Here is a 14,126-nt window from a genome sequence, read left to right as displayed (position 1 = left end):
TCCATACCTGCCACCAGAGCTGCAAAGGCGGCAGGGTCGTCGCGCAGCGGGGCTTGCGGCCAGGCTCAGCCCCTGGGACTGGGCAGGCGGGGTCAGCAGGAAGGCCCGTCTGGATTTTCTTAAATAATTCTGCGAGGAAAAATGGCAGGCAAAGCAGCAGGCCTGCCCCTGGCTTTGTGGTGGTTTTTATTTCACGGATATAATAAAGTCCACCAAGCGCTCGCTTGAGGTCTCCAGGCTGGTTCCCCTGGGAGCCTCCCTCCTTACGTCTTCCTGCGCCACTGAGTCTGGGCTCCGGCTCTCTCTTCTGCAGGAGGCTGCCAGACGGCCAGGTCCTCTGCTCCACGGGGTCTTCCCGTCCCAGCTTTCCTCCGCAGAGACCAGGACAGTCATGACCTATGAATTCCTGAGCTGTTGCCCTCCCCAGCCCAAAGAAGGCAGGGCAGAAGCAGGATGGCGCCTCAGCCCCTCACCCTGAGGAGACGTGCCGCAGCTCCCGAACCGGGCGAGCTGCTGGCTGCGGCGCCTCTCCCTGCAGTTCGCTCCTGGCTCGGTGTTTATTTAAGGCAGAAACCTCCTGGGAATGCGCCTATGGGGAGATGCTTGGACTCAGCTTCCTTGCTGTGGGCCGGTTCCTAACGGGCATGAGCTACCTTTGGGATCTGGCTCCAGCTCATCGCTCCCCAAGGAACGGCAAGCAGCCCTCCCTCCCGCCGCGGCTCCTCCAGCCTGACGCTTTCTCCCAGCTGCTTTATGCACTGGGACGAGCCTTGCCGAGCCCACTCCTTTTCCTTCCCCTTCCCCTTGCGAAGGGACGGCAGCGTAACAAACCCTTCCCTGCACGGATGGCCAAACCCCGCCGTCCCTGGGCGCCTGGCCTTGCGCTGCCCCTTCCCCACTGTAATGGGTAAAACCGAGAGCGAGGGGTTAAACCTCCCTCCCACCAAAGCCCCACGGTGCCGAGATGCAGGCGCAGCTCCCCAGAGCAGATCATGACTGCAACAGCAAAAATCTGAGACCTTTTAATCAGTGGGGGGGTGGGGGGATATAAACCTTTCCTGAAATACGCCGTGGGAGGCATTTCGCAGCGGAGGAGCTGGAGGCTGCTCCCCACACCCAGCTTCGTGAGGGCCACGGCCCGGGGTTCCTCGGTGCTCCGCACACAGAGCCCCCAGCGAGGGGACACCACAGGGACCCGAGTGCTGGTTGCTTTTGATCCAGACGAGTAGGGAGCTGCCCTGAAGACCCAGCAGAAAGCGCCAGCTGCAAAACCCCTCATGCATGCCATCAGTAAGCAGCACCTTCCTGAGTGCACCAAAGCCGCCGGCTGGCTCCTAGAATTATTTCCTTCTAAGCTAGAAGCGCAGATGATTTCTCAGATATGCGAAGCCCGTAGTTCTCATGCTGCAACATCCTCATTTCAAGCAGCTTTGAGACCCCCAAATGACATTAAAGATCTAAGTGGCACTAAGACTGTATCCTTGCCCTGCAGTCTCTCTATCCTGCCTGCCCGGGTGCAAGGAGACATGAAGCAGGCACATCTCATCCCCTCCTGCAAGGGCTGGAGCTCTGTCCCCGCAGCCAGGGCTGCCTGCCGGCACGCTGGGGCTGCGGCTGTGGCCCTTCCCCAAAGCAGGAGGTCTCCCCCACGGCTAATGGTGGAAGGGAAAGGGAGGGAGAGGACCAGGGGCAAGGGCAGGGGCCAGCGCCAGGGGCTGGGGCACCGCTCGGTGATGCGGTGGCAGGGGCACCGAGTTTGCTGGGTGGGTTGGAAGCTATCTTCAGACCAGCGTGAGGTCCCTGGAGGCTCCCACACGCCGGCTTTTTGCCCTCCCCAAGGGTGTCCAAGGGGCCAACAGCAGGCGAGGGGAGCCCAAGGCATCAGCCGTCCCACCAGGGTGTGGGGTCACGCTCTCCACTCCCCCGTCTCCCAGCCTCAGCAGTGCTGCCCTGGCAGACTTCAACAGCAAGTCTGCTGATGACACAAAGCTGGGAGGAGTGGTGGATACACCAGAAGGCTGTGCTGCCATTCAGTGAGACCTGGACGGGCTGGAGAGTTGGGCAGAGAGAAACCTGATGAAGTTCAACAACGGCAAGTGCAGGGTCCTGCACCTGGGGAGGAACAATCCCATGCATCAGTACAGGCTCGGGGCAGACCTGCTGGAGAGCAGCTCTGTGGAGAGGGACCTGGGTGTCCTGGTGGATGACAAGTTGACCATGAGCCAGCAGTGTGCCCTGGTTGCCAGGAAGGCCAGTGGGATCCTGGGATGCATCAAGAAGAGTGTGGCCAGCAGGTCGAGTGAGGTTCTCCTTCCCCTCTACTCTGCCCTAGTGAGGCCCCATCTGGAGTCCTGTGTCCATTTCTGGGCTCCCCAGTTCAAGAAAGATGAGGAGCTACTGGAGAGAGTCCAGCGGAGGGCTACGAGGATGGTGAGGGGACTGGAGCGTCTCTCCTATGAGGAAAGGCTGAGGGAGCTGGGCTTGTTCAGCCTGAAGAAGAGAAGGCTGAGAGGGGATCTCATAAATGCCTACAAATATCTTAAGGGTGGGTGTCAGGAGGATGGGTCCAGACTCTTTTCAGTGGTGCCCAGCGGCAGGACAAGGGGCAATGGGCACAAACTGAAGCATAGGAAGTTCCATCTGAACATGAGGAAGAACTTCTTCCCTCTGAGGGTGACGGAGCACTGGAACAGGCTGCCCAGAGAGGCTGTGGATTCTCCTTCTCTGGAGATATTCAAGACCCACCTGAACAAGGTCCTGTGCAGCCTGCTGTGGGCTAAACTGCTTCGGCAGGGGTGTTGGACTAGATGACCCACAGAGGTCCCTTCCAACCCTGAACATTCTGTGACAGGTGGTTTGCCACCCGAAGTGACCTGCTGCCCTAACCACCTGCCTGCTTGGGTGTCACCCATGTCCTACCTCAGAGGCTGATGCAAAGGAAAAATAAAGCTCCTAAGGCAGGCACGTAACCCAGAGACCAGCTCAGACACCCAGCAGCAGAGCACCAGCCCTTCTTGCCTGAGGCAAGGAACCTTGCTTGAAAGCTACAGCTGCATCGGTGAGTGGTGCAGCCAGAGCGTATTTGCGAACCAAAACGCTTGGCGCTAGCAGCCTGTCGCTTGTGCTGTACCCACGTGGTTCTGGGATGGCTGCTTCAGCCCCGCTCCTCTCTGGGCCTGAGAGCCGGCAGCCCTTCGGCACCCTGTGAGCGGTGGCTGCACTCCCGCAGCCCATCTCCTAGTGGGGCTTCAGCCAAAATTCCCCTGCGCCCGGTGAGGAAGGACCGTCAGGACCTTTACTAGCAGAGCAGCATCTTCATCCAAAGCAAGGATGTGCTGAGGTGTCCACTTAAAGCCAGTGTTTGCACGTTCTGTATTTTGTTGAAATGCATCCAGAGAAATTACAAAATGGCACAGACGAGGCAACCATCAAATACGCAAAACGCTTGCTCCGTAGATGCTGCCAACAAACAATACAATCACATCTCAAACCTGCGTAAGCATCCTAGGGAGCAAACACACAACAAACTCTGCACGGACTGAGAACTGGCACTCCTCGCAGGCGTTGCTGCATCTCTCCCAAGCCTGTTTCACCATTGGCTTCACAGGGGAACCCACCAACTGTACATCCAGAAATCTCATCAGGCTTTACATGCCAAGTGTCAATGCAAAGCAAAATTACTAGTTTGGGGCCAGATTCTCCTTTCAGTTGCTTCCTGTAGTTTTGCAGGAGTCAACAGGTGTAACTGAGCAGAAGTAGAAGTCTGGCCAAGAAAATCTCCCAACCCTCAGACTGCGTAGAGCCAGATACCAGAATTTTCTCTCGTTCAGCAATCTGCTACTCCCTCTCAACAGCTGAATAATGTTAAAACATATATTGACAGTCATAGGCAGAATTTCTCTTCACTGTTCACCAGCAAGCCTGCTAAGCAGAGTAGAGCATGAGACCAGCCAAGGGAGCCTGCCAACCGCTCCAGGCCCTCAGGACAGTTCAGTGGCACGGTGACAAAGGTCTCCAGTCGCTCAGCAAGGCAAAGGATCCATCTGGGCATGCATGGCATCCTCACAGGTGGAAACACTGCCAGGGCTCAAGGGCTGCCATTGATGCTGGGGCTGCCCCAAGCCGGGCAGGATGGTGGCTTTCTACCCAAGTTGGGGTGAAGGAGGGCAAAGCCAAGGGGAGGTATTTAAATTGTTTGCATTTGCAGGATGCAAAATAGGATTTTGTGGCTGGGGAGGCAGGAGGGCAAGCTGGGAGAAGAGCCATGGGGGAAACAGGACCTCCTGGAAAATGGCAAAGGGTTTCCTCCTGTACAGAGCTGCAGGTTGTTAAATGAGTGTCTTCAGGTTTCCAAAGGGCTCACGTTCAACCACTTTATGGGTGCATTTCTGAGGAATGTAAACAATGAAATGTGAAGGATTTTAAAAACCAGGGCAAAGTCTGCTGTCGGCTGAGTTCCTAGAGCCGCTCCGATGCCTGCTTTAGGTGAGGAGGCCAGCGTTTCTGAGAAACACAAATGTAATACTGCAGAGGACAAAATGTCCTGGATGGGAACACCATCCCACCACTGCCCTCTCTGAGCTTTCCCGGCTCCCCACTGCAGCAGCCAACGCCACCTTCCTGGCTGGCCCTCTGCAGCTGGCCCTGGGGGGCCAAAACCAAATTTGATCCCAAGCATCCTCAGGGTAGAGCCTTGCCCACTTCACGCTGCTGCAGGGCTTTTCTGTGCACATCAGGAGGGACCCCACCACCAACACCTGCATGGCCAGCTCGGCTCCTGTTTCCAGCATTCTCCCTGCAAGCAAAAGCTCAAGCGGGAAGAAACTGGACAGTCGCCGTTGTCTGCCTGTTCATCTGTGCCGAGGGAATGGAGTGTTGTGCCCTTGCACAGTACCTGGTGAAAACAAGGCAGTGCCTTGCTTCCACCTGCGGTAGCAGGTGCAGGAAAAGACAGTTGTGGTGGAGGCAGAGATACACCTCACCCTGTTAATGCATGGGAAGACCACAGAAAGCCTTGTCGTATTTAGGATTTTACCCCCATTTGCACTAATGTTGAGCTGAGAACATCTTTTTCTTTAGTTGCCAAGCTCACTGTCAGTGATGCTCTGTTGCCCAGACCATTTTTAAGATGTTTACTGAGCAAATAAATCCATTAATTTTTTCTCATGAAACTTTAGAGCTTTCCTGGAATGAAGGCACACGCAGATTTTCTACATTCACAGATTTCTGATGCCAATAGAAATTAGTCTAGAAACAAGCAAGCTGTAAAGCACAATGTTGAACTCTTGCCAGCCTTGTGATGGCATCACCCCATGGACTTCCATGAACTGCTGCACATTGCGCCTGCTGTGGGATCAGCATCAGGGCTCAGCGGTGCTAACTAATGCTTCAGCAGCTGAACAGGCACGAGGAGGAAAACTGACGTCATCCCAGCAAATCATCTTCACCCAGGAGAGGTCAGGGCAAGGTACAAAGGCAGGCCGGGTGTGTTTCCAGATTACAGACTGCATCCTTCTCAGCTGTGTTATTTCCATGCCAGGGAACCAACCTCCGATGATCTTGGTGCCTTTCTCACTGATTTACACCAGTATCAGCAATGGCCGATGCAGGCCCGCAGCGCAGGAGGCCTCTGGGATAAGGTCTGCTCCACTGAGACAGCGATGGCCAAATGCAAGAGCGTAAAACCCTAGATAAAGTCCCCATAGGCCAACTGTTGTCCTCAGTTAGAGCACTGCAGCCTCTTACCTACAGCTTGACAGAGCTCGGCAGACTGGCAATACTTGTCGTGTATTAAGAGAGAAAAAGGAGAAATATCTAGCCATGTTATTTTCTGCTATAAATAGGTTCAGCTCCTCTCATTTGGATCCTTGCCTGATGATGCCTGCAGAAAAAGTTGGCCCGCTGGCAGGGCGGCAGCCCTGAGCAATTTCACTGGTGACCCAGAGAGATTTCATCAGTAGATGGAAAATACAGGAAATATTTTGTGTAGCGAGCCCAGTCGTTGCCTCAGGTACAGCCCAGCATATCAGCTTCAATGGAAGCGCCTTGGTGTGATTTGGAGCGTTGGCAGACAAGCTGCCATGAATCAGACCAGGGGGAGGGCGCGTGCAAAGCCACCGGCTGTTTGCTCTGCCAGAGATTTCCACCCCCACAGCAGTGCTGGTAGAAACACGTGCTCCATCCTTTTCCATGCCTCGCCTGCTGTCTTCGCTACCTTCAGCGGCGCTGGCACTGCCGGCCTCGGCTGCTGGCATCCCCAGTTCCAGCAGAGGAGGAGCAAACAAACACTGGGGAGATGGGTCTTAAACTACCCCAGCTGTCTGCTGAGGAAATGCCAAGCCCTGAAGTTGGGATTTAACACAATCTTTTTTTTAGTACCGAGGGTTCTGGCAACACCAAAGCGCCTGCTTCATTCCAGGGCAGAGTTTGGGTCCCCTGCGTAACCCCCAAGTCTGCGTCTTCCTTTGCCCTTACACCCTGCAGCTTGGGTAGAAGGTTGATGGCCACTGACAGGCTGCTAAAGCTCAGTCCGTCCTTGTACCTCCAGCCACAAGCCTGCAAAATATTCCTGCTCCTGTTTCTCTTTGTGTATCTTTGGGCAAGAGGAGGGATAAAGTAGACAAATAATACCGGGAAATGTATTAATTAGATCTGAGCCTTACCTGATGTTAATGGAGGCAAGCTGCTTTACATTGTCTAGCAATGTGAACCTTGGGTTTCTTAGCTTCTTTTAAGGTAATTTAGTAAGAAGAAACAAGGAAGAGAGGCAGCAGCGAGTGACCAAAGGGCTCTCTGCTCCAGCTGACGCAGCGTTGCACACAGAGGAGCGGCTGCTGCAGAGGCATTCATTGGCTGAGCAGGAGTAGAGAGGCAGCAGCAGTCTCCCACGCAGCTCGGGTAATAACAAGGTAGCTGCCAGGATCGTTGTCTTATATGTTCACTAAGAAAGCAGTGACCTTCTGGATTTGCTGCACTAATTGCCATGTTGCAGTGTACAGAGCGTGCTTCTCTCCAATGCCCCACCGTTTCTCTCACCTCCCCCTTTTTGTCACCGTTACTGTCACTGTGTTTATCAGCGTGTAGTGCAATAGCTTATATTCCCAATTAGATCATGTATGCATGCAAACCCTCTTTCCTCTGCACGAATTCCTGCTCCCTTACACTACAGGCTGGCAAGAGCCGGCTCCTGTAAAGACCCTTCTGGAAACTAGCTCAGTCCTGTGAAATCCCTACTGAACTTGACAAAGCTTAAATCAACAAATGCCGTCTATTTCCTGAGGGCAAATGTTTATTTCAGTTCTATTTTAAGCCAGTGAAAAGAAACTGGAGGAAACAAAAGCTGTGTAGATACTTTCCAAGCTGTGTCTGGTGGCTCATCGGAGCGCCCGCCTGGAAAGCTGGGCGTGATGGGAGCCAGCAAGAATGTCGCTGAAATATCTGGCTCCTAATTTTGGTCCTGTTGACAAACGTGACCAAAAGATGTTCCATTTCCCCAGCCTAACTGCATTTCGGAATGACTTGGCTTGGTGTGCCTCGAGCTGGAGGATCCGTGGAGTAATTAGTAAGCAAGGAGTTGATCATGTTTGTTTTGTCACTAGACCTCAGTGCAGTGACTGAGGTCTGATTCATACTGACGCCGAGTTCCTTTTATATGACAGAGCAAATGCAGTCAGAAGCCATGTCCATCAGTCTTTTCTCTTCTTGGACTAAGTAATTGATTTTTAGCTCGGCTTCCCATGGTAACAAGGCTTTCTGATCACCAGCTGCACGTGTTGTCCCTAATAGCTTTTGAATCCACTGCCTCATTTCAGCCAAATGCCATGGCAAGATCGAGGTCTGAAGGATATTGAAGTTCCTACAAGTTTTCTGAAAACAGGCTGTGTGTGGCAGACCTTACCAGTGCCACATCAGTGCCTTCCCTGCAGAGGGAAATTCAATGACTTTGTATTGGACACCAGAGACTCCACCAAGGGAAAAGCCCTTGGAAGTACCTTAACTAGGGGCAAGCCTCACCCGGCGCTTGCAATCACCCATGGGATGCAAACGTGCACAGGAGACCAGGATTCCTTCGTTCCAAGTGTTGGCAGAACAACTTGCTATGTTAAGGGAGCATAATGGGTGTTAAATAACAAATCAGTATAAAATTAGGACTGTATATGGCGGTCCCCCACAGAAATCCCTGGAAAAAATACGGGAATTTGCAAGAACTGGTGGCTGGCTGAGCACTAGGGGAAAACGAATACCGCCAGCAAACTGGAATGTAAATCAGGAAAATATGTATGTGCAAATATAGTTCCTTTCTCTGGTCAGCCAGGCTCAGATTTTTACCCAAAATTAATTGCATTTGACTTCAGGGAGGGTTTTTACTGGGTCAAGACTGCAAGACTTCCCTCAAAACACAGGTCGGGAAGGAAGGTGGCAGGTGGCGGGGCAGGCAAGCGTTAGCTCTGAGGTGCAGCCCTGCACCGCGGGCACCTGCTGAGCAGCCAGCCCTGAGCACGCTCTTCCCTGCACCGTGCCGGTGCCTAATCGGGCTGGAGTGTCTCCATGTCCGCAGTCCCAGCAGAGCCCGCAGCCCAGGGCCCATCAGTCAGCCCTGGCACCGGAGCTGGCCGGGGCATCTCTCCTGGTGCACTGACCACCCCTGCGTGACACAGACGGTGCCCCCCTGCCCTGGCAAGGCACCCCGGGGTGACGCTGCCCCACTACTGAGCTGGTAACTGCCCTCGGGGGCTTGGGGCAGCGTTGGGAAGGAGACCCTGTACCACCCTCAGGGAGGTCTGGATGGAGGAGCGTGGCCCAGCTTACCGGTGGGGTGGGGGAGAGAGGTTGCTTCGGTGGAGACGGGCAGTGCTCCTTGGTCGTCCCTCCGCAGGGGATGGGGCAAGGGCGCTGCTGCTTGGGAGGATGCGAGGGACCACACCGTTCTCCCGGAGCAGCAGAAAATAAAGGTGATTGTGGGGGAAACGCTTGGTTTAGTTAGGAAACCAGTGTGCCAGACTGGTACCTAAGTCAGAACCGTCAGGCGAAAGCTTCCCTGGGGTCCGGGCCACGGCGCTGTCGCCGAGCGGGCCAGAGCCAGGCCAGCTGTGTGCAGCCCCTTCGTGCTGTACGAGCGACACCCGGCAGGGCACCCAGGCTGCACCAGAGCATCTCATCCTTCACCAAAACACAAAGCCAGCCCCCGCCTCAGACCCCTGCCTGGTCCCAGCGGGGCCAATGCCTCCTCTGTTCTGGGACTTCATATATAAAATTCCCCATCTCTGCTTTCTGACTCCCTTGTTTGCCGTCCTCACAGCTTGTTCCATCTGTCCTCATTTTAAGCTCTCCTTCCCTCCCCCTTTTCTCACTAGCACTTCTTCTGGTGTCGCTTCTCCCACCCACGCCACAGCCTCATTTGTACCTGGTCTGACCAGGCTTGCGTGCGAAAGGGATTAAATCATCATTTGAACTGGAACCAAGGGACATCACTGGGCAATGGAACCTTAAAATATTAACTAAATCAGCCACTTCGCGCTTCGGAAGTCGTTTTTCCTGCATTGCAGATGGGGGGCGAGCACTTGTGCCGTTTACCATCACTCTTCCTCTCTGTGGGAGCTGGCAGGCAGAGGGCGTGCAACGTGCTGTTTGCTGATGAAGAATAAAAGCATGAGCTACACCATTTCTTCTCTGTGAGCTGGAAATCCAGGGGCTCTTTTATGTCGTGCTTGGAACGTTTGACTCAGCAGCTGAATTTCACCCACCGCCTCCAAACCTCTCTTCCACAGAGAGCACTGCCAGCAGCTGGATGGGTGCAGGCAATGGTTTTCAGGGAGGAACTGATGGAGAGGTTCTGCATTCCCAGGCAGGATGCAGCACATCCCAGTAAAGGGTTCTCCCCAGGCTCCCACACAGTGGTGGCCGCAGAGCCCATCTCTTTGTGGAACCAACAGCGCGTGCCCATGAGACTTCGGCCTTCACAGTCTCAAGACTGGAGCAATGCAGAGTGACTGCAGCCTGGGGAGGCCAAACGTGTTCTCTGCCTCCAAGATGTAGCTTAATCGTGCTTGGTGAAGGGAGAAAGACGGCTCTCAGCCGGGGCCGACAAATTCGCTGGGACCTCTCCCATTAAGTGAGCATCATCACAAACTGCCACAGATAAGAGGCTGGGACTCAGACACAGTACATGTTTTATTATTAAAAAATGCATAAAAACTAAAGACATGCTTCCCAAAGTTAGAGTCTGTATGTACATCTGCGCTTCCCAGGCAGCTGCAGGGAGCATAGCCTTCTACCCTCACTGCAAACGTGCACCGCACAGGTTTCTGTTACCCTTTGTTAGGTGTTATCTTCTCACCTGCACTTACAGCATTCCAGCCAAATGAAGAGAAAACTCTGTACTGCCTGGGGTATAAGATGGTGCAGTTTCTGTCTGCAACTGAGAAACTGTACTGAACTTCTGGAGACGCGTAGGACATCGCTGTTCAGCAGCAAAGGACCCACGCCCAAGCCCCAGGCTGTAATTCCCCTTCCCGAGAAAGTGTTCCCACTAAGGGCTGAAACTGGACCTGAATCCTGCAGTTAGCCCCGAACCTCACAATAAGCAAACACTGGGCACCGAAGGGTGGAGTGTTCTGACACCAGGTCTGCAGTCTCATTTGACTCAGTGGTCCCACCTTTGCCAACTCGGCTCATGATGGCATTTGTGGTATTTGATTCTGAGGAAGAGCAATGTGGAATCCTAGAGTGATACTGCTGAGTTTTCAGTGCACTGGAAATAAAAGAAATTAAGATCTAGCAAATATTTAGGATAAGTAGAGTAAGATGTAACTGCACTTCCTTGCTGGGAACCACTGCACAAAACAAATGCTGGTTTACAGTAAAAGATTAAATTATTAAAAACCACACAAGCGCTTGCAGTTACATAGTGAGTCAGACATGCTGATTGGAAAACAAAACAAAACGCGAAGAGCAAAACCATTAATTTTGCCCTGTCTGGAAGGCTGCAGTGATATTAGGCTATGTTCTGATTGTGGATAGTTAGGGCTTGGCGGTCGGAAGATGCCGGGGGGTAGGTCGCCGTGCTGTTCCTGAACAAGGTCGCCACACCTATGAAGGCAACATCTGATGTGGCTTTTACAGCGTGCCAGAAGACTTCCTAAATAGGAAGGCCAGTGGTTCTCAAGCTTTTTTGTCATGAGGACTCTTTTCAGAAAGAGATCTCCCAGCCAATCTCTTCCCCCCAATACTCACTCCTTCCCCAAACCGATTTCACACCGTCACTACAGCAGCTACAGCACTTGGTAGTTTGAGAAAGTCACAGGACTGTTAAAGAGAAAGATTAAATGAATTCTATTTTAAAGCAAATGCTGAATCCTGCTCCCACTGAAACTGAAGCAACTCTGCCACTCTGTATCTAAGCCGTCTCCTTCCTCTCCTGGAGGGCAGCACTTAGCATTAATTAGCACTGTTTCCCCATACTGCTGTTAAGTCCTCTCTACACTGTTTCCTTTCTGTCCCTTTGAAGTTGGATTCTGTCCTCACACATGCCAGCTGCTCTCCCTCCCTTCACATTTTAATGCCAGCTGCAAGTCTGGTCAGCCTGAATTGGCATTGAACAGAAGAAAAAGAAAGACGGGGTGAAGAGGGATGCTGGATTTTCATTTTTTGTAATTTCGTCATTCACCAAAACGTCTGAAACTCTTAAAAGAGCCCCAGACTGAGGAAGCAGCAGTGTCACTGCATGAAATAAGCTAGATGTTCAAACTCAGTGCTGGGTAGAAGCAAATCCGCAGATCAGTTTGAGAACCACTGAGGTAGGCAACAAGTCTAGGCAGTACTGCTGAGTGAACACAAGGGGAATTTTGCCCTCTTGTCCCGAATGACAGTGTAAATACCCCCTAGTGTTTTCAGAGGTACCAGCCCCGAAGTCACGCAGCCAGAATCGAAGACAACATCTACACAAGAGTGAGCACTGGCTGAACATAAGGTGTATTCAGCTCTGCTCCAGCAGTCAGTGAGAAGGAGCAGAGCACAGACCCTGACCGCCTGCCTTAACTTTGAACTCCTTTCAGCGGGATGCGATTGACCTGTAACCCTGCTGCCCCCCTCCCCCACATCCAAGGGGTTGCTGGGGTTGTGGTCCTTCCGAGCCGTCCACCACTGCAGCCCACGCAGGTGGTGAAAGCTACAAAAGCTGCCCAAGAGCTCTGGCCAGTGCTGTTCGAAGCCATTCCAGATCCGGCACCAGAGCCCTGGGCGACACGGCACCGCGGCTGCACACATCCCATCCCAGGGAAGCAGCGTGTCACTGCTATGTACAGGCTAACAACTTTTCTCTCCTTCTGTCTCCAGCTCATACAGAAGGCTTTTGTCCTCCCCTTCCTGCCCATCTGGATGCCTTTCACCCTCGGCACCATCTCCAAGGCACAAGGGGCTCATGATGTAGCGATAGTCGCTTGTGACAGCAGCAGCTGCCCCAGCAGCGGTCTCTTCACCGTCCGTGTTCCCAAAGGAGGCGTGCAGGGCAGGGTCACTCGCAGGCGCCTCTTTGTCCTTCCCAATGTTGACATAGAGAGGATCTTGGCTGGAAGAGAGTGTGGACATCCTCCCCCGAATCATTTCCAGCTGGGACCGGAGCACTCCGAAGCTGGGGCGTAGCTTGGGCTCAGGATGCCAACATCTGCACATGAGATCGTAGCTGCAAAACAAAAGGAGACAACAGCGCTGAGAAGCAGAGCAGCCACCCCCCGCACCTCTGGACAGGGTCTCTGCGCAGTGCAGCCTCAAAAGCAGACACTTTCCCCAAAACCTACCGGCTTGGGCCTTGCACGGGTGACAGCACGTGGGCAGCCATCACGGCTCTAATTCCTTGTTCCTTCCCATTTTCAAAGGCATTCTCATTTCAGTCAAAATAATTATTTAGAAGGTACCAAAAAACCCCAAAAACCCTGTCAAAGGATGCTGAACTTCTTGGTAAAAACCTTGTTTCACTGTCTCTGGAGACCTAGAATAGGACCATGAGTGTGACACCACTTTGTAATAGCTTTTGAAAAATCATCCCGACAACCTCTGCTGTGCCTGGAGCCATCCCTCCAAATTCTAGTTCAAGAGTAGATAAAACACAGGAAGAAAGAAAACAGAGATCCAACTGTGGGAGGTGCAAGTTGTTTCCAAAATACTCTTTTTTCACACCGTGTTAACCCAGCACTCCCACTGCAGCAGAGGTGTGCTGCTGCTGCCCGGCAGGGTGCCAGCGGGACTGGAAAAAGGCACAGTGGGTTTGTTCAGAGGGCTGTGGAGGGCAGACGACAGCTTCACTGCTGCAAGAGGGATGCAGAAACGGCCCTTCTACTACAAAGGCACCACGTCTACGCAGAAGACATCTTCAGTGCCATGGCCAGCCTTGGGCCCCGTCCTGCAGCCACCTCTGCTCTGGCTGCCCAAGGGCCAGGGCAAGGAGACGTCGCTGGCTCCGGCAGCCTGTGCTGGGGCAAGGGGCGAGGAGCTCGGCTCGCCTGCGGCCGCCTCCGCGGCTCATCGCCTGTGCTGGCTGGCTCCCACCAGCCAGGCCTCCCGCCGGAGCCCGCCAGGCTGGGCCGTGGCCAGAGCCACTGTCCTCCTCCTCTTTGTGCATCACCCGCAAGACTGGCAGCTGCATTCCTACGGCGTTATTGTTGCCAGTTCTGCAGGGAACAGGAACAAAGCACAGTGCTGGCACTGAAAGACACCGCAGACAAACGAACCTCAGTTAGACTTGTAAATGGAAAAAATCTGGTATGGCCTTTACTGGGAAATAAAGCATTTTGTGATGGTTTTTATTTTACTTTTTGCGCCCCTTGCTTGCTATCAGCTTTACAAGGCTGTTTTTAATCGCACACTAGTTTTACAGAAAGCTTCTATGGTTCAGTTGTCTTAATCCTGATTTACATCCCTCACAAACAGTAGAAATAATTCTAAATGCTCCAGATAAAATAGAAGCTTCCTATTCTGTGGCACCAAAGCAAATACTTTCTTTTACCCTCGCTGCCAAACAGCAGAAATTCATTTGAAAGAAAGGTAGAAAACTACTGGCTGTACTGAATCAGCCCAGAAGTCCATTTGGCCCAGTACCCTGCCTCTTGACGGCGGCCAGCAGCAGATGCTTG

At 53.1% G+C, this 14,126-nt stretch overlaps 1 protein-coding gene across 3 annotated transcripts in view; it reads right to left on the bottom strand.

The window, feature by feature from the left end:
- Positions 1 to 10,151: 10,151 nt before the first annotated feature.
- TYRO3 (TYRO3 protein tyrosine kinase) overlaps positions 10,152 to 14,126 on the bottom strand; it is a 43,686-nt gene continuing 39,711 nt past the window's right edge. For all 3 annotated transcript variants that reach the window (XM_075425473.1, XM_075425474.1, XM_075425475.1), the window contains one exon: positions 10,152 to 12,679. In XM_075425473.1, the coding sequence (XP_075281588.1) occupies positions 12,304 to 12,679 (376 nt within the window). In that variant the 3' untranslated portion in view covers positions 10,152 to 12,303. The remainder of the gene's footprint in view (positions 12,680 to 14,126) is intronic.

The sequence above is a fragment of the Opisthocomus hoazin genome, chromosome 7 (genome assembly GCF_030867145.1).
Source record: "Opisthocomus hoazin isolate bOpiHoa1 chromosome 7, bOpiHoa1.hap1, whole genome shotgun sequence".
NCBI lineage: Eukaryota > Metazoa > Chordata > Aves > Opisthocomiformes > Opisthocomidae > Opisthocomus > Opisthocomus hoazin.
Note: the sequence above shows the minus strand (reverse complement) of the source record. Positions and strands in the feature narration are given on the sequence as shown.